Genomic DNA, 19,594 nt, shown 5'->3' with positions numbered 1-19,594 from the left:
GATACTGTCAACATTAGCCAAAGAGTCAAGAAAAGGTTTTGGTGCTGTTGGGGAGGAAAAACTCTCAAGCTTTGATAAAATGTAATGTAAACCGCCCTGAGCCTTTTGGAAGGGCGGTATAAAAGTTTTAATAATAAATAATAAATAAAATCTACCTTTGGTCTTGGAATTATCCTTCAAATAGAATTATCGTTGAAATCCTCATTGTATGGATTTTTCCCATGAAACAATTTTTTAAAAATATGATCAGACAAGGTGTGTTGACATGCAAACAAACACACACACACAAAAGCTGACAAACCTTGTAATAGTTCACTCATGCAGTCTAGTACAGTGGTCCCTCGACTTACAAACTACGTGACATCCGAAGTTTTCGACTTACGAACGACAAAAATGACCGGAAGTCGTTGCTGGTTTAGATGCGGCTTCCTCGACTTACTAATTTTTAGATGCGGTTTCCTCGACTTACGAATGTTTCCAGACCTCCGTGGGTGCGCTTTTCGACTTACGAAAATTTCGACCTACGAACTTGCATTCGGAACGGATTAACTTCGTAAGTCGAGGGACCACTGTATTATGTTGAACTTATTTCTGCAGTCAACCAAATTAAGTTGTATCCCTTGTACTCCTGTGAATATTACAGACATAAATTTACACATGCATACACAATCGTAAGAGCTTGTGCAAATATCTGGGAAATTATGGCTGGTCGGAGTATAGATCCTAAAGCTTCCTTTGAAAGAATACTTCATTTTTATCCCCAACACTAACCCCCATAATGAAAATATTCCTTCTCCTCAAGACTTGCTAAAGCTCAAACCACATTTTTATCAAGGCCTTCCAATATTTGTGCATCCACCATATATTTGGGGCTAGTTTACCTTATTCTCAGTGTTTGAAGCCTACCTTACACAGCTTGCCCAGTGCAGTAGTGGGGAAACTACTGGCAGTTTCCATGAGACTACTTTGGAACAAATGTTTCCTGACAATCTCTGGAAAGGATTCTAAGCGTATGTAAAGGTAAAGTGTGTTGTTGAGTTCGTGTTGACTCCTGGTTACCACAGAGCCCTGTGGTTGATTTTGTCGAATATAGGAGGGGTTTACCATTACCATCTCCCATGCAGTATTTATTTATTTAACATATTTTAATATGTATGAGATGTATGTCTTTCAGCATCTTCCTATATCGCTGCTGCCCGATATAGGTGTTTCCCATAATCTGGGAAACTATCAGCGGGGTCATGAACCGGCAACCTCTGGCTTGCTAGTCAAGTCATTTCCCTGCTGTGCCATTAGGTGGCTTGTATGTACTTCTGAGTAAATCCCACAGCCTGCAACAACACTTCTTAATGTGTGCATATCTGGCCAGGCTTTCTGCTTCCTGAGAGCAGTTCACTCTTGAGAAGCCAGTGTTTTTTTAGGGGCTGCCAAGATCTGATCAAGCAGCCACTGTGACCCTTGAGCAAAAAGAGCATGGCCCTAATCCAACAAGAGGCTGTGCACCTGCTGCTGCACTGAAAGGCCCTGTCTTTTAGAAGAGGACAGCGTCCTCTTCTAAAATATGATAACCTCTCAGGGTTTAGGTGCTGATCAGGTGCTGATCACCAAGCATAGGCAGAAGGGAAGGAATGCATCTGTTCTGAGTCTGGATGGAATCTACTTCCTACTCCTTCACCTCACAACTTTTCAGCCCCCCACCAAATGATAAACATTGTTTCTTAGGTGGTGCAGCAGGGAGTAGAACTCTGCAAGGGCATTCCAGATATTGAACTGGATGCCTCCCCTCCCTGCAGTAGTCCTGTTCACTACAGCAAATCTGTGCATGGATTGCTCACATTGCATTGAGGTCTCTGAGTGCAAGGATTTTCACTGGCAGCAAGCTGACAGCAAAGCCTCGTTAGCCCATCTGTGGCTGTGCATGTAGATTCAGCCTGCTGGACTGCAGTCTACATGTTCATTCAGAATGAATGATACCGGCTAACATTTGAAAAGTAGTTCACCTACTGTCCCAGGTCATTAGTTAAGCCAAGAAAACTAGGCTGAGTATGCAGCGACTTCATCATGTTTCAGACTAAGCCCGCACATTTACCATACCAAATTATTCATCTTATTCTGTTTATTCAGTTTGTTTATTTGTTTAACATATTTGTATACCATCCACTACCAAAGTCTCAAGGCAGTTTACAGCAATAAAATCAAGAAATTTTAACAATTAAAACATTAATAAATCAAATTAAAATGCCCATTAACACTTCTTAAAGTTCTACTCTACATTACAGATTTGGGCCCTAATGAAATTCTCAGCCACCCTGTCTCATTAGAGACAGGCGTGAGGTGAGAGGTGAGGTGAGAGCCAGCGTGGTGTAGTGGTTAGAGTGATGGACTAGGACCAGGGAGACCCGAGTTCAAATCCCCATTCAGCCATAAAACTAGCTGGGTGACTCTGGGCCAGTCACTTCTCTCTCAGCCTAACCTACTTCACAGGGTTGTTGTGAAAGAGAAACTCAAGTATGTAGTACACCGCTCTGGGCTCCTTGGAGGAAGAGCGGGATATAAATGTAATAATAATAATAATAATAATTAGTTTCACACATTTCCAAGGACTGAGCTACCCCTGCCTCAAACATTTCGCCCCACAGGTCACACACCCCCACGTTTCTCATTTTCCAGGCTGAGAAAAATGTGTGACATGATTCCTAATTCCTCAGACAAAACTCCTGAATAAACCAAATCAAAGCATGTTACGCATGTATAGCATTAATGACACTAATGTAGACTGCTGAATAGTGTAAATTGTAAATCCACAATTTGTTCTAATTTTCAAGTTTGTATTTTCTGTTTACAGAATCTGGGACTTTTAAAGCACAGAATTCCAGACCACCTGTATATCTTGTCTCTTATTGTACAGTCTTCATATGTATCACAAAATTCTTGTGGCGATTCAGCTACTCATAGGAGGTAGTAGACATGCACACAGATCATCTTCAGGATAGAGAATATAGGTAAGGCAACGCCTTTTATTAGTCCAATTTCCCTTGGTTAGATTACACAAGTTTTTGCGCTTCATGGAGCTCTTCAGCTCACAGCCAAAAACGTGTTCCCAAAAAAGTGTACCAAAAAAGTGTACCAAAAGTACACTTAATTATTTTGACTCTCATTCTCTTCTCAACAAAGCACCAATGCTTGAATCACCTTTTTGAAGTTGCTCTCTTCTCCAGCAGGCAAAGGGCAGAAGGAATGAAGCCAACATTCACAAGTTTGATGCAAATAATGTTGATGATTCCTCATTCAGACCAAAGGGGTCCTCCTATGGATGGATAACAAGTGGAGTGATAATTATAGATGAGAAAAGAGCCAGATCAGCAGCTGCTGCTTGCGTTTGTTCCCTGCTGTAACTGACAGCAGTGGGGAACTTGGCAAAAACAGGCTTCCAGAAGTGGAAAGACACGTTAACCCCTGTGCTTGTCAGTCCACTCCTGTGAGAGCTCCAGAGCAATTAAAGCCCTGATAGGCTGTGTGCCTAAGGTGAAGAGGAGAACAAAGTGACCAGAATGCTCCTTCACTGGGAACCCTGCAGGAACACAGAAGGCCCAACATTGTAATCTGTGGCTTAATCACTATAGCAGGTCAGTGTACATAGAATTTTAATTTTGGCATCTCTTTATACTGAAGTTAACCTGTAGCTGATTTCTTAAAATGCTTCATAATGTGCACAGTTAATTTTGATAGATTAAAAAAAATGCAGACCTGACTGTGTAATCGAACATAGACCTGGTGAAAAACACTTAGATACAGTTGTTGTATCTCTACTGCTATATCTTTTTTTCATCATCTATAATACTGGGATAGCCGCTATGCATGTAAGACTTACACCCAGGTTCAGAGATGCACATGCATTATTGGTGGCTGACATTCATGATGGAGGAATTCCATTTCCCTCAGGACTTGCTAAATATCAAACATTTTTCAAGAATATTATATGGCCACTTCATCTGGGTTGCCTTTTTTTTGCTGCCAAGGGAAGGATGATAGGATTTAACCTTAAATATACATTTTATATTACAGTTCAGTCATTATTTTTAATATAGGATTTTGATTTTAATATTAATTTAGAACTCTTGGAATAGATAAAATGAGAATTCAATAATCCATAAAGGTAAAGTGTGCTGTCGAGTCGGTGTTGACTCCTGGCAACCACAGAGCACTGTGGTTGTCTTTGGTAGAATTCAGGAGGGGTTTACCATTGCCATCTCCTGTGCAGTATGAGATGATGCCTTTCAGCATCTTCCTGTATCACTGCTGCCCAATATAGGTGTTTCCTATCGATAGTTCAGTGCTAAAATGCTAGGTTCCCCCCCCCCGTGGATTGGGGCCCAAGTTACAATCATGACATCCATGATGTGTGGTTAATTTCTGTAGACTTTAGTGGGGACTTGGGGTGGCAGAACGTTTCGGCTCAAAACAGGCTGTTTCGAGTGTTTCGAGCTCAATACAGAACATCCTCTAAATCAGCCCTGCTCAACTTAGGCCCCCCAGCTGTTTTTGGACTACAACTCCCATAATTCCCAGCCACAGTGGCCAATAGCCAGAGATTATGGGAGTTGTAGGCCAACATCTGCAGGAGGGCAGCCCTGCTCTAAAGGGCCTGTTTTGATCTCAGAACAGAACAACTTTGTTTCACTCTTTCAACCTTTCGAGCACCAATTGGGTGGCCTGTTTTTTCCCTTGCTGATTGGTTTTTTGGCACTGGCTTCCAATTTGCTTGCAATCTCCTTGCTTCTTGGTTGGCTTGTTATCATACAAATCAAGTGCTGTCATGGGCAACTGTGCTCCCATTGACAGGAGGGAGGGGGGAAACAAAAGGAGGAAATTTCAAAATTTATTCAAAGGGACTGGGAAGCAGAGAGAGCCCTTGTGCCTCTCTTGAAGAGGTTACATCAGGAGAGGAGGTAGGCAGGTTTGATTTTGTGGTTTTCTTTTCTCAGCACTGAGTATAATAAGCTTTGCTGGATCTCAGAACCTGGGTGTCTGCCTTCCTTGAGTTGTGGTTTGTTTTGTTTGTGAGATAGTGTTGTAGCAAGAAATGGACAGTGGCAGCTGTGTGTGTGTGTGTGTGTGTGTGTGTGTGTGTGTGTGTGTGTGTAATATTTCTTGGTGAATGCTGTGATGAGCTCTATGTCTGGCCTTGAGACTAACTTGTGCTTCGCTTACTGCTCTGGTCTGCTCTGCAATCTTCACACCAAGGTGTACTCGGTCAAATGTGGCTGAAGTTGCTCTAGTTGAGCTTATAGCTATACTTGCTGCTAAGGGTGCTGCTGTGGCAAGTGTTGCAATGTTAGGAAGTAATGTAAGGAGTCATAATTGTGTGAGAGAGAGCAATTTGAGTAATGATGTTACTACAGCGCAGGCACTGTGGCTGGCCGTGGATTCTGGGTCAGTGATTCTTTTTCAGCTATTTTTGAACTGTGTTTGAAATGTGTGTTGGGAGGGACATATTCCCTTTTACTGTGTGCTTATGCAGTGTGTTTCAAGGCAGAGTTGCAAAATGCATTGCAAATTGCAATGCAAAACTTGTGTGCAGTGCACTCTGTGAATGCAGCTTGTTCCAGCCATAAGGAACAATGAGGAAACTCAAAACGGGCAGTTTTTAACAGGTTTTTAACCTTCCCCACCCCAACCCCCTATAGGATTCTATATGGGTTTGGGGGACAGGTTAAACATGTTAAAAAAATCACCCACCTGCTCATTTCTTTTGTGGTTTAGGTGGTAGGTAGCACCAACCATGCCCTACTGACACCATGGGGAACAATGGGGTGTTTTGAATTTCCCCATTGTTCCCTATGGCCAAAACACCTAAAACATTTTGAGTTTGTTCCATCAAAACAGCTAGTTCAACTGTTGTTCCGACAAAACATTTTGGCCATTTTGCATTTTGTTTTGAGCTCAAAACAGAACACAAAATCCATTTTGGGCACATCCCTACTATGAGTAAGTACAAGCAAAATTGCAGCCAATGTCTTTATTACATGTATACTGCCAATAAAAACAAAGCTAATACATTTTCTAACTCTGGATCCTAATCCTTACCAATCTTACTAACTCTGGATCCTAATCCTTACCAATCCTCCAAAAATGTTTCAACAAGCGGACCCACTAATGGAATTTTTGTCTTGATTTGGAAATTGTTTATTCCTCCAGCTGCAGATTCTACCTACCACAGAGAGAAACTCACATTCTGAGCATGTTGAACTTCTAGTAGAAGTTCAAAGCAGTGATGTTTAAAAGGTGTATTGGCTCCCCTGTATGTAATGCAGCATCATTACTAATAGCTTGTTAGGTTTCTATTACTGGGGGATGAGTAAGGCTGTGTGCATTCTGTCTATCAGCAGGATTTCCATACAACTGCAGGATCTGATGTCTGCTGCAGAATCCATCTACAGCATTTTTTTTAACTCCACCTGTTTCTATCCCTTGTGGTTGTGCAAAAGAGCTTGAAAAAGACAAGGCTGTGCCCACTGAAATCACACCATCCTATCCAAACAGACAGCTGATGACACAATTCATATAGATAACTGTGATGGTGTACATTCAAGTCAATATTCTACATAAAATATTATTGGTTTTCTGTTGTGTGTTGGCTTTCTGTTTTTCCAGAAAGAAACAGCAGAGAAGATGACAGTCACCTATTCCAGTAAAGTTGCAAATGCCACCTTCTTTGGGTTTCACAGACTGCTTATCAAGTGGAAAGGAAGCATCTACAAGCTGCTTTACAGGGAATTTCTTCTCTTTGCTAGCCTTTATACATCAATAAGCGTTTTGTACAGGTACATATTTTTTGTCTTGTAAATCATCCTGCCTCTGAAGTGTCAAATGCAATCTTTTACTCATTGCAATCTTATTTGAGACTAAATTACAGGGAGCATAATGTGGCCGAGCATTCTCCTGCACAAAACTCCATTGAAATAAACAGGAGTTCATAAGAGCACTCCTGGACTGTTGTACTTTTCTATAATTCCCTTGTCTCGCCACACTCTACCGATCCATTAAACATGCTCAGCTGTCTAAGAACTTGCAACCAACATTCACAACCAATGCTTATGACTGACATTCACTATCGGTTCTGTACCTTTTGCAAAACACTGTATTTGACTGCAATCCTGCTCAGATATACATGTTCAGTTCAGCTTCAGAACTGTGACGTTACATCAAACTCAACTCCAGGGAGTTATTCACACATGGCTTCATGCCGCAGGGTATCTTCACAGCAGATACGCAGATGTTTAATTTGGGGGATTAAATGGACAGTTCACATAGGGTCGGCAATCCCTGCACATCTGTTTCCTGTGCACGTTTCCACTGCTTGCTCCGGGGTTTTTATCCAGCCAATCCCATCCCAGAGTGTCCATTTGTAGGGAGGAGGAATTCGCCAATTAACCTTCACGCCCTCTCACACTAAATTACAGACACGGGCATTGTCTCAGAGTTGGGGAAGAGGGAAGTATATTCACTCCACTCCTTCACCTATCAGCAGGAATAAATATCTGTGCTCCTCCCCAGGAGCCCACCGCACCAACAGCCCCGTCCCTGCTGATCGCCTCATCCTCGGCAGCCCCTGCCTTAAATAAAGCCCTACACTCCTCCCCACTTCCAGCATGCTCCTTCTCTCTTGGCCAGGCAAGTGGATTGGCCACCCAATCTCTGGCCTCCCTCTTTTCCTCCAACTCTACCCCCCTTGCTAGCATTTCTACACAGGGCTGCAGCTGTGGGGCAGACATCATCACGATTCCATCTCCACCACTCTGCTGTCTCTCGGGCTGCACCAGTCCATCCCCCAGCAGCCATCACCCACCTCTCTGAGCTCTTCCTATCTTCTGGGAGGAAATTGCTGGGGTTGTCCCAGCAACTGGAGCCTCCTGCCTCTCTTGGCACGTCACCGTTTGACCGGGTAAACAACCCTATTTCATAAAGGAGGGTAGGGAAGCCCGACACAGAGAAGGGGGCGAGAGAGCTTTTTTTTGTTTTTGTTTTTTGTTAGTCTGACAGCTGGTTACGGAAGACCGCTAGACTGGCATGACAAGTTGCCAAGCAACCCGAACACTAACTCTGCCTTTGTGAGTGACTGCCTTCATCACCTCATGCCCCCTCCCCATCCCAGACCATTTAAGAGGCAGGGAAGTTTAAAGTAGAAATCATTGCTTCCTCTCTGCCATGAAGAAAAATGCAGCTGATGGAATCAGCTCAGACACAAAGGGCTCAGGTTACATCGGAGCTGTAGTCTCCATTCTGCATATGTAAAGCTATAAGTGTTTAACTCAGGAATTTCTCCCTCCCCCGCCCATTCTGGACTCCCTCCATAGAATTTCACCAATCTGCCACAATCCCTCCCACCGCCAACACTTGCAATTGCAAATCACTCAGAGCAGACCATACCAAACATAGCTGTCAAACTCCCCTTCATTGAGTTTTTAAAACCCCAAATTACTGCCAATGACCACCAGAGGCGCTCTTACCCCTGGACCTTGGGGCCCTGGCCAATAGCCTCCAAGGTCTGGGGGGCCTCCAAATGGCCGGGGGGGGCTCCTGCAGCCACCCCGTGCCCACCCTGCTGCTACCCCACTGCACCGAACCTCTGTTCTACCCCCATAATTTAAACCGCCATGTGTGTGGCTGAGGGGTGGTGGCTGGGAGGGTGAGCCAAGCAGGCCTCACAGACACACACACCCTGCAGTGGTAGCGGACGGAGCAACCGCTGGGCCTGTCTGTTCGACCCAGCGGCTCTTGATAACTGCGAGGCTCTCCAGCATGCCTGCGCTGTTGAAATACATCATTGCAAGCTTGTCACAGGTTTGCGACAAAGCAGATTTCAGAGAGCCATCGCAGCGATGCAGCTAATATGTGGACTGGCACACTCCATTCTGGAGTAGATTCGAACCAAAAGCCATGTGTGTAAAGGCTCCAGGTGGAGCTGCATTCAGTGTAGAGTTAGGATTTGGAGCTGAGCGCTTTATCTATGAGTGAAGATGTTTGCCTTAGTTACATTTACATAGCTGGAGCTGTGAGAATATATAGCATATAGCTATCACAACCTACCTGCGTAACTCATGATTACTAATAACATTCCTAGATTTTCCGCATGAGAATTATACAAATAGACCTGTTTTTGCTAAACTGTATTTCCAATTTTGTGTGGCCATTGGATGTATGCAGAAATCAAATATTTGTCTTTGTAACATAAGTTGCTAAGTTTCTATAATATAGTTGATTTTACACATCAATAATTTCCCAGTCAGTTGTCAGTCTTGGTGTAATGGATGCCTTTGTTACTCACAACAGCAAATCACTCCTATCAGTTTCCTTATTAACTGTTACACTATAAATGACAATGCTGAGTATTCCTAGTTGCCCGTATCATGTGCTTTATAGTAAATCCTTTGCTGCTTACATCAAAGTCATTAAAAAGACCTTCCCCCCTTTCCAGATTTTTCCTTACAGGGAGCCAAAAACGGTACTTTGAAAAGCTGTCAATTTACTGTGATAGGTATGCAGAACAAATTCCAGTAACTTTTGTGCTTGGTAAGCATATATTCCATTATTTATTTTATTATTATTTATTTAACGTATTTGTATACCGCCCAAAACGTACGTCTCTGGGCGGTTTGAGACATTGAGGCGCTTTGAGACGTTGACAAAACCCACAACATATCTTTATTAGGACTTTACTTACATCTTTCTTGGAAAACATGTCAAGACAGAACTATATGTTATCTCAGCAAATGCATGTTCTGAAACTTATCTTTGTCCAGTTAATATGAATGGGTGTGGTGGTAAGCAGTGTTCCCTCTAAGGCATGTGCACATGTGTGCACTCACAATTTTTTAATGTCTGCTCAGTTAATTTTAGATCCCGCTCAGGATGAATCAGGAAGGCCCCTCTCTGAATGCGCGTGCACACACACTACCTTGATACTGCTGCCCAGAACAAAACTCATTCTGCACACAGATGAAAAAAGTTAGAGAGAACACTGGTGGTAAGGAGTCTATCCAAAGGCAAATATCAGTGTATGGGACAAAGGGGTGCTTAATCCTTTCCACCCTTTCCATTCTGGTTCTTCCCTATGAATGCACCCAAGACTGTCGTTCTGCGCATTGGCCTTCCTTGCAATTCCAGACCCCAGCTGGGAAAGAACACAAATTAAAAACAGCTGAGAGGGGGTACATGCAAGGGACAAGACAAGAAAATGTAAAGGACCCCCCTCCTGCCACAACGCCTGCCAGTCCTCCCAAGCCCCCTCCATTAGTGTTATGAAGGTGCAAACCTGGGGTTAGGAACTCTAAATTGCCTTGTAATATATAGTTCTGCCCAGAGCTGAAAGGAAACTAGTAATTTGCAGTAAAATCACCACCCACTTCTTATTATAGCTTAACGATCTTAGAAGGTGGTGACGTAAATAACTAAAATCTCACTGATCTTTTTAAAAATAGCCAACATGATGCACAGCAGTAGGTCAGCATAATAAGGGCTGTGGGGCTGCAGAAGCTTCCAGCATGCCTGTGGCAATGGCTCATTGCACAGCCGAGTGGGCATGGAGAGGGAGGTGAAGCCAGCTGCACTTCTCTCTCCTCCCTCCAAAAGCCCTTTTTACTTGCAGAAATACATTCCTGAGGGGTGCACAACCCTTGGGAACATATTTCTGCAAGTGGAAAAGCCTTTTGGAGGAAGGGGAGAGAAGCTCAAATCACTCTCCCTCCCGCTCCTTACCCACTTGACTGCACAACAAGCCAGCACTGTTGGAGGCTCCCTGCAGACCTTACACCAACCTACTGCAGCACATCATGTCGGCCATTAAAAAAAAAAAATCAGTGAGATTTTATTTATTTATATCACCACTTTTTAACATCATTAAGACATATTAAGAAGTGGGTGGTGATTTTACCACTTTTCAGTTTAGAAATCTCTCAGGATGACTCACATGGTCATAAAACAAATACTAGGATAACAGAAATACAATTTTGCCCTTGTACTTGCTCCTGATGGCTTTGGCCATACTGTGAACTAAGCATCCTAATATTTTAAGCTGTCATGGTAAAGGACTTGGGCATTCTATATAGTTTTGCCGTTGGCTCATGCTAGTGTGGATTAATTAATTTATTTTTTTATCCCACTCTTTCTCCAAGGAGCTCAGAGCAGAGTACATGGTTATGTTTATCCTCACAACAACCCTGTGAGGTAGGTTAGGCTAAGAGATGTATGACTGGCCCAGAATCACCCACTGAGCTTCATGGCTGAATGGGGATTTGAACTCAGGTCTTCCCAGTTCTACTGCAACACTCTAACCACTATGCCATGCTGGTTTGATCAATTAACTAGATCAATTAACTATATCCACGCTATATCTTTAAAATACTCATATTATGTGGACACTGTATCTTGAAAATACACATAGAGGGCATGTCCACACAACAGTATTCCATACTCCCAGGATGGGATTGCAGTGCACTACTAGGATCATGGCATATTTTCCCTGCTATCAAGGCCAGCATCAGCACAAAGCATGCTTGGGTAGCTGCCAAAGGCCTAAGGTCCCAAGGGAGCCCACTTTTGATACCTGCCCTGGTCCCCGGGGGAGGATTGCCCTATCCAGCCACCCTCTCCTTACCATGGTGGTGGGTGCACAGCAGCAACAGTGCTCTATGATGTGATGCTACATGGGACATTGTGAGGGGGAAATACGGCAGACAGCAGCCATTGCTAAAACACTGTTGTTGGTTCTGCTGGTCAACCAAGAATTTTAAAAGACGTGTCTGCCCCCATAGTAACACGCAAGGGCCAACTCAGGTAGAAGGGGATCCATCAGACTTATTCTTTGAAAAACCAAAATTGTATGCATTGCAGCAAGAAATATGAATCAAGATTTTTCAAATATTTTCAGGGTTCTACGTTACTTTGGTGGTTAACCGCTGGTGGAACCAGTTTGTCAATCTACCATGGCCGGACAGGCTTATGTTCTTGATCTCCAGTACTGTTGAAGGAAGAGATGAATATGGCCGCTTACTCAGGAGAACTCTAATGCGATATGTGAATTTAACATCCCTCCTCATCTTTCGTTCAGTGAGCACAGCTGTCTATAAAAGATTTCCAACCACGGACCATGTGGTGGAAGCAGGTACTGTACCATTCAACCATGTAGACTAGGCACTGTATTTGGGAGCTGTGCCATGTGTGTGCAGCTATCTGTGCTCCCACCATTTTCTAGATAACAGTGCTTTCTTTCAGGGGCAGGAGGCTAGGAAGCATGCAGATGTCCCAGAGCATGCAGAGCTGGTGGTCCAATCCTGAGGTGGGGCACCAAATGCCACCTTCCCCACCACTGCCATCATTCATCGTCCTCCTCTTCCCATGCTCCCTAGATTGAAACAAGGTTAGGGGACGAGAGTGGAAGAGGACGTGGAAGAGAAGAGGCCTAGAGCAGGATGGTCACTGTTCAAAGGGGCGGACTGATCTGACTCCCTCATATATGCCGAGGCATGCTCTGTAATAAAGTTGGTATCTCCCAGCAGCAACAGCTTCACATAGAAAACAAGTGCCTGGTTGGTATAAGGCTGTTGATTGGGTGGGGAGGATGTGATTGGCCATGCTACTTGGCTTGTCCAGAATGCACATGAGATAACAATTTAATAAAGTTCATGTGACATAAATGTTGCTTCTTTTGAAATTGTAAGCATGAGTTTTTGTGGTTTTTTAACACACTGGCTGACATCCTGACTAATGAAGCTCTTGTGTAACAAGCAACGTTGCGCTAGCGCAAGAAGCTCATATAGCTAAAAAAAAACTGTAATCCACACAATTTCACAATTTGGGCAAAAGTTCCCTTTAGAGCAAATAAGAAACACAGCTCTTTCAAAATTCTAACAAAATTAGAAACACACCTGTTTCATCAGGCTTTTAGTTTATGATGTTTTAAAGTTTTATATTTGGTAATTTTAATACGTTTTATATGATTTTTTGGTTTTAGTTGCCATTTGTTTAAATTGTAAACTGCCCTGAGATTTTATATAGGGCGGTACATAAATGCCTTAAACAAACAAACAAGAAGTGCTACGTGTACACACCACTATTGTGCAAGTGCAAACATTCTTGTAGTAGCGCAATGTGGGTATGCAAGCTCCAGACTTAGTGGAACAGCTTGTGTAAAAGCATTGTGCAACAGCTTTGCACTAGCATGACATCTTACACAAGCACTTCATTAGTCAGGATGTCACCCACTTTGATTAAAGTTTGGTAGAGTCAAGGGAACAGATCAAACTGTTTCAAGGATCAGGTCCAGTTTGTAGGCCACCAACTAGCCATTCCCGGTTTAGGCCTAGGTTTAATAACATATGTCTGTTTGAAGGGGAATACAGTGGTTGATGTACTGTGCTCAAGAACATCAATCTAATAACACTAAGTTGCTCAATAACAAAAATTGTGCAAATCATGTTCAAGATTAAGCCCATTAAATTCAACAGGATTCCTCTTACGTAACACAATCTGCATAAACTGTGCAAATTCGGCATACTCTTGTGCAGCATGTCAGCCAGTATATATTTATATGAATACATTCAAGGCTGTTAGGTGCTCAGAATCATTTACATTCATATAAACTTGAGACCCATAAACACCCTGTTTCAGATTATGTGCCCTCATTAAAAATGGGACATTAGAAGGTAGCTCTATTTCTTTTTAAACAGGTTTTATGACAGTAGAGGAAAGGAAAATGTTTGATAATCTTCAGTCTCCCCATCTTAAATACTGGGTCCCGTTTATCTGGTTTGGAAATTTGGCCGCGAAAGCGCGAAAAGTTGGAAGGATCAGAGACAGCGTAGATTTGCAGACACTGATGCATGTAAGTAAGGAAACACAGTAAAAAGTTAGGATAAAACCTATGCTTCAACTGTGCTTCTACTTAAACTTGTTTGTTCTGTATTTTTCAACATTTTTCACTTTTCCAACATTTTCCTGTCCATTGTTTCATGGATTCATTGGATTTCACCCTGTGCTTCTGTATCCCTATAACTGCACAAACAAATCAAAGACATTAAACAGCTGCTAAGAGATGATAGTCTACCTTTGACATTCAGGTGTCAGGCCTTGGCCCATCTCCACGCCAGGCTACAGCTGAGGAGTCAGTTCTGGTGTAGACAGAAGAAAATCAAAAGGGCAGAAGATGTGGCTGAGGGCAGGCTGGTGACTCAGCACTGGGGAATTAGGCAGTGAGGCAAGGCAAGGGAGTGTGGATAGCTACTCTGTGTGACATGATGCACAAATCTGGGAGCCAAGCCTGGGACAGTTCTTAGATAGCACCAGCAGGGCCCTCATTGGCTCTGTAGGTCACCTGATTCTTCTTGGGCTGACTGATTACAGGAGGGTTACACAACTTTGACTCTCCTGCAATTGTTGGACTACAGCTCCCATCATCCCTCACTATTGGCCACTGAGGCTGGGGATGGTGGAAGTTGTGGTCCAAAAACAGCTGGAGGGCCAAAGTTGTGGTGGCCCAAACTACAGATTTCCTTCCTACCATTGTTGTGGGGCGCCATAGAGCAGAAAGGTTCAGGCTAGCCAGTACAGTACTTCCGCCCGTAAGGTGTCCTGTTGGTGCAGGAGGCAAGACGTTGGAGTCTGGCATCTGGAGGTCCCAGTGTGAAACAGACACAATGCATTATAGTGAGGCTACTATGCCTCCCCCCCACCCACTAGATGCATCCAAGGCCAATCATGGCCCTGAAGATGGAGTTTTTTCAGTGTACACATGGTGAATAAGGAGACATGTAGCTACCTCACATGTTCTAAGGTAGAAGTAGTAAGGCTTGCATTGACAGAATAATTTGAGAAAGGAGTGTAAATCATTTCTAAAAAATTAATTTCAAAATACTGGGCAAAGATTGATTACATGCAGTATACATTTATAAAACATTAACACATGTTCAGGAAGGACAGTGCTATATTGCTGGCCATCAAGCACTATAAGTGACAAGTGTCCTCTCTCTGTCTGCGACAATGGTATAAGTCAGGGTGTAATTTTAAAGCCTGTGGAACAAAGGCAGTGTTTATACAGTATAGTTAATTAAAGGTTATCTGACTCTCCGGTTCCAACTCAAAGACCTCCGATGCCTCTCTTAGAATTCAGCTGCCTAGTCCTTGCTTGCTCTGCCAATTTTTGACATCAGAGCAACTAAGCTAATGGGAGCCAGAGGACATGACACATCTACCTGCCAAGCTTGAACACTACCCTGCTACCAGAACAAAACAGACAGCAATAAAGATATCATTATTTTATTTATTTATTTATCTATCATTTTATACCTCCTGATATGTGCAGTGTACAGAATTTAAAACACAACAAATATAAAACAGAGTAAAAACAATTAAAATGTCAGATAATCTATATAATTAATTCTCCAAGATGGTCCATCTTGGATGCGTGGAGATGCTTGGCAGCCTCTCGCAAGAGTGGCAGCACCACTTGCGAGAGTTCCTGAGGGAGCTGCCACCGCTGTCAGAAAGAAATAATGGTGGTGGCGGCGGCGGGCCTGGCCCAGCCACCAGAGTGAGGAGGAGGAGGCGGGCCCAGCTCGGCCGCCAGAATGAGAAGGAGGCGGTGGCGGCGGGCCCTGGTCTGGCTGCCGGTAGGCCGGAGGAGGCCGTGGCTAACCAGCCTGGCCTGGCCACTGGGAGGAGAAGGCAGCAGGCAGTGGCGGCGAGACTGCCGCCTGGTCCTGGCCTGGCCCTGGCCTGCCTGGCTGCCGGGGTGAGGACAAGGCAGCAGCAGCAGCGGGCCCTGGCCCGGCTGCTGGTCGGCGGAGGTCCAGCCTGGCCTGGCTGCCGGAAGGAGGAGGCAGCGGCGGGCCCTGGCCTGTCCACCAGGAGGAGGAGGCGGGAGGAGGAGGCAGGAAAGGAGGAGGAGGAGGTGGGAGGAGGAGGCGGGAGGTAGAGGAAGTGGGCCGGCCAGCCAGCCCACAAGAAAGGGGGGGCGAGAAGGGCGGGGAATGGTCGGCTGGCCGACCAGACAGAAAGCCAGGCATGCTGGCGTGTGGGGGTGGCACCAACTTGGCTGAACTAGAGGCACAGATGCTCTGTGGGCACAGATGAGGCACAGATGCCTCAGGCACTAGAGGCACAGATGCCCACTAGTAAAAAGTCAAACAATATCATAAGATAAAAACAAATTAAAACAGTTCAAAATTAATTTCAGTTAAAAGCCTGAGAAAACAGGTGCATCCTGAGGGTTTTATTTTGGATAACCCATCCTATATATTCATTATTTTTTTCAATTTAGGAGATGAATAAGTATCGATCATGGTGCAGCCTGCTATTTGGTTATGACTGGGTCGGAATTCCACTAGTGTACACACAGGTACTGACTGAAGTGTGAAGTTTCATCATTCCCACAGCCCAATAAATCTTGTGTTGCTGAGAAGTTTAAATGCAAATAGGCCAAGGTAAAAGGTAAAGTGTGCTGTCAAGTCGATTTCGACTCCTGGTGCCCACAGAGCCCTGTGGTTGTCTTTGGTAGAATACAGGAGGGGTTTACTGTTGCCTCCTCCTGCGCAGTATGAGATTATGCCTTTCAGTATCTTCCTATATTGCTGCTGCCTGATATAGTACCAGCGGGGATTCGAACCAGCAACCTTCTGCTTGTTAGTCAGACATTTCCCAACTGCACCATTAGGTTTCCAAATGGACCAAGACCACAAGAGATTGCACAATTTGAGCAGCCACGCAGCTACGTGACCTTCTTTTGTGTATGCATCTTTGTTCGTTGCACTAGTGCAGCATTAGTCTGGATGTCAGCCAGTATCTTGAATTGGGCTACGTCGATTTTAAAAACTGTAGTCTATTTTTTTTCTAATCTATTATGTTGAAAAATATCAAATAAAAAGTTGGGGCAGGAGGGATCACTGGCATGATGTAATTGTGATGTCCAGTTTTCATCAACAGCCTGTTACACTTTCAATCACCTCTAATTTCTGGACATTCTTCAAGGGCATCAAGGGTAGGTTCTTTAGCTTCTTTAGCTTTTTATAATTTTCATTTTTAATTTGAACCTAATAATTGTGGTTTTTAATCTGACTTTTTTTAAAAAAATAGTTAACTTTATTAATTTTATTGTATCTGTGTCTATCTTATTGTTGTGAGATGCCCTGAGCAGTAGTGCACTGGAGGGGCAGGGTATACATATATTATATTATATTATATTATATTATATTATATTATATTATATTATATTATATCACAAGAACATGGATAACCGTGGCTAAATCATCTCTCTCCAGTATAGGTAAAACTGGCATACCAGCCAAAGCTAGAAAAAGGAACTGCATGCTACTTATGCCACCTAAGCATCCAATAGCAAAGCTGGATCAAGCAGCACCCCCAAACTGCAAACCTGTGTTTTTTTTTAAGGGGAGTACAAATCTAGAATAGAGTCAGTACCACTATGCTGGACTGATAAGACTATTCACCAACAGTACCTCTTTCTTGTCTGGATTGAGCTTCAGTTTATTAGTTTTCATCCAATTTATTGCTGACTCTCCACAGCCATATCTGGCTCTGGTGTGAAAAGTAGGATGGATAGATGGATAGATTTTGATGTATTCATACCAAGATTAATTCTGAAAGATGAGAATTTCTGATTAAAGGATGTTTGTATACCTTCTAAGTCCCTTGGGTTGCTTAATATCTGTCCAGAAACTGCTTTTTCCCCTAGCTCATCTTGATGGAAACCCACTGTGGTATGCTTGGGGTATGTTTTAAGATACAGGAACACCTCGTTAATCGCAGACTCAGTATCCATGGTTTCGCGACTCCGCAGTTGAGTAATTGCCACCCAACCTCTGTATGCATGAAAAAATTTCACATTTAAAGGGTTAAGACTCTAGGGGTTGGGGATGAGGACAGGAGTCATTTTGTGGCTCCTTTTTGGGAAAAGAGAGAGAGAGAAACACAATTCTTCACGGGGGAAAAACCTTTTGGGGGCATTGCTGGACAGCTGGGGACACACAGAGCATGGTAGGGCACTCCCCCACCCCCAATATTGTTGGAAATTCTCTGTGGTGAGAGAATCCCTTTCTCATTATAGCAGAGTGCACAGAGGCACAACACAGCGGTAGTTTAGTTAGGCAATGCGTGTGTGCTGAGAGTAAAGTAACTTGGAGCCAGTTCATAGTTTCAAATCAATATAAAAGGCATTTATTAAGGAACTCCATTCTAGATAGGAAAGTGAGGAGTTAGGATTTCTAATCTATCTATCTAGCTGGATGCAGATGGATTCTGCATCTTCTCTGCACACATGGTGCAGGGAGAGAGGCTTGCCATGTTGCAAGGTAGAAAGGCAGGTAGGGAAGAGAGAGAGGAAGGAAGTTGAATCCCTAAGAGTAGCAATCTACATTTCAAAGGGATAGCATCAGAGCAGTGGAGAAGTGATGACAAATGTCTTGACCCTCTAGCCCTCTGACTTACTAGTCTGTCCTCCACTGTCTGAGACAAAGAGACAGCGCAAAGTCCTTTAACTTCCAACAAATATCCCCAATTTCAGTCCATTTCTCTTTCCATTTTTGGCAGCCCCTTTGCACCATTTTCAGCAGCCCTTTTGCACTGTTTTTGCCCTCCCCGCTGCCTCAGAAACCTAACCCCCCAATTCCAATTACCCTAATGCCCCAATATCTGTGGTTTCACTATCTGCACCCCACCCCACCCCATGGAATGGAAGCCCCATGGATAATGGGATTCCCCTGTACATTGGTGGCATTTGCACGTAATGGCAAACTGCGGATAGATGAATCTGAGGTTAATTTTTGTAACCATGAATTGCACCACAGACGTTCATCCAACCCTAGCCCAGCAACCTCTGGTTTCAGGGCAGGGGAGCCACTCCCTCTTCCTGATCCACTGAGGCCACATCCCAGCAAACTTCATAGCGCTCACATCGCCAGACTAGGTAAGGCATCAGAACATCTACAGGGTGGCCTCCATTAATCACGATCTTCAAAGGGACATGCCAAGCATGATTGTGTCTTTTCAGAATGGACTGCCCATTCTTGGCAGGGAAAGGGCATTTAAATCTCCTGATAGCAATTGCACCGTTGCCCTCATAAAAGCCCTGTGCAACAAAACAGTCTTGCACAAACACAATTACTGGCAATGGTGGGATGGAGAGGGGCACTATTTTTTTCTGTAACTCTGGGAAGAGATCATGATGTCATTCCTAGGAGGGAATATGTATATGAGCAAGGGCAAAGGATCCTGGGGTCTGGTCCACTGTGACAAAGTATTATTATTATTATTATTAGTAGTAGTAGCAGTAGTATTTATTCAATTTCTATACCACTCTTCCAAAAATGGCTCAGTGAGACTCAGGTTTGCCATCGCAAGTATGCTCTTGCGATGGCAGACCTGGGCAAAGCAGTCCAGGCACACCCATGCACACCCCTGCCCTTGTGTGGCTTGCTGACCAAGGATTAGCCCTCTCATAGGAACACAGGAAGTTGCCTTGTACCGAGCAAGATAATTGGTCCATCTAGCTCAGTATTGTCTACACAGACTGGCAGCAGCTTCA

At 43.8% G+C, this 19,594-nt stretch overlaps 1 protein-coding gene across 4 annotated transcripts in view; it reads left to right on the top strand.

The window, feature by feature from the left end:
- The window catches only part of BEST3 (bestrophin 3), a 45,730-nt gene that overhangs the window by 2,947 nt on the left and 23,189 nt on the right, over window positions 1-19,594 (top strand). For 2 of the 4 annotated variants that reach the window (XM_053256583.1, XM_053256581.1), the window contains exons 3-9: window positions 2,846-3,002; window positions 3,219-3,626; window positions 6,655-6,824; window positions 9,479-9,573; window positions 11,930-12,163; window positions 13,728-13,882; window positions 16,316-16,393. In XM_053256583.1, coding sequence (XP_053112558.1) covers window positions 6,673-6,824; window positions 9,479-9,573; window positions 11,930-12,163; window positions 13,728-13,882; window positions 16,316-16,393 — 714 coding nt within the window. In that variant the 5' untranslated portion in view covers window positions 2,846-3,002; window positions 3,219-3,626; window positions 6,655-6,672. Of the gene's footprint in view, window positions 1-2,845; window positions 3,003-3,218; window positions 3,627-6,654; window positions 6,825-9,478; window positions 9,574-9,890; window positions 10,028-11,929; window positions 12,164-13,727; window positions 13,883-16,315; window positions 16,394-19,594 lie in introns of those variants that run through there. The other 2 variants (XM_053256582.1, XM_053256584.1) reach the window with 2 other exon arrangements.

The sequence above is a fragment of the Hemicordylus capensis genome, chromosome 5, assembly GCF_027244095.1.
Source record: "Hemicordylus capensis ecotype Gifberg chromosome 5, rHemCap1.1.pri, whole genome shotgun sequence".
Lineage (NCBI taxonomy): Eukaryota > Metazoa > Chordata > Lepidosauria > Squamata > Cordylidae > Hemicordylus > Hemicordylus capensis.
The sequence above is the reverse complement of the archived record's forward strand: the minus strand, read 5'-3'. Positions and strand labels throughout refer to the sequence as shown.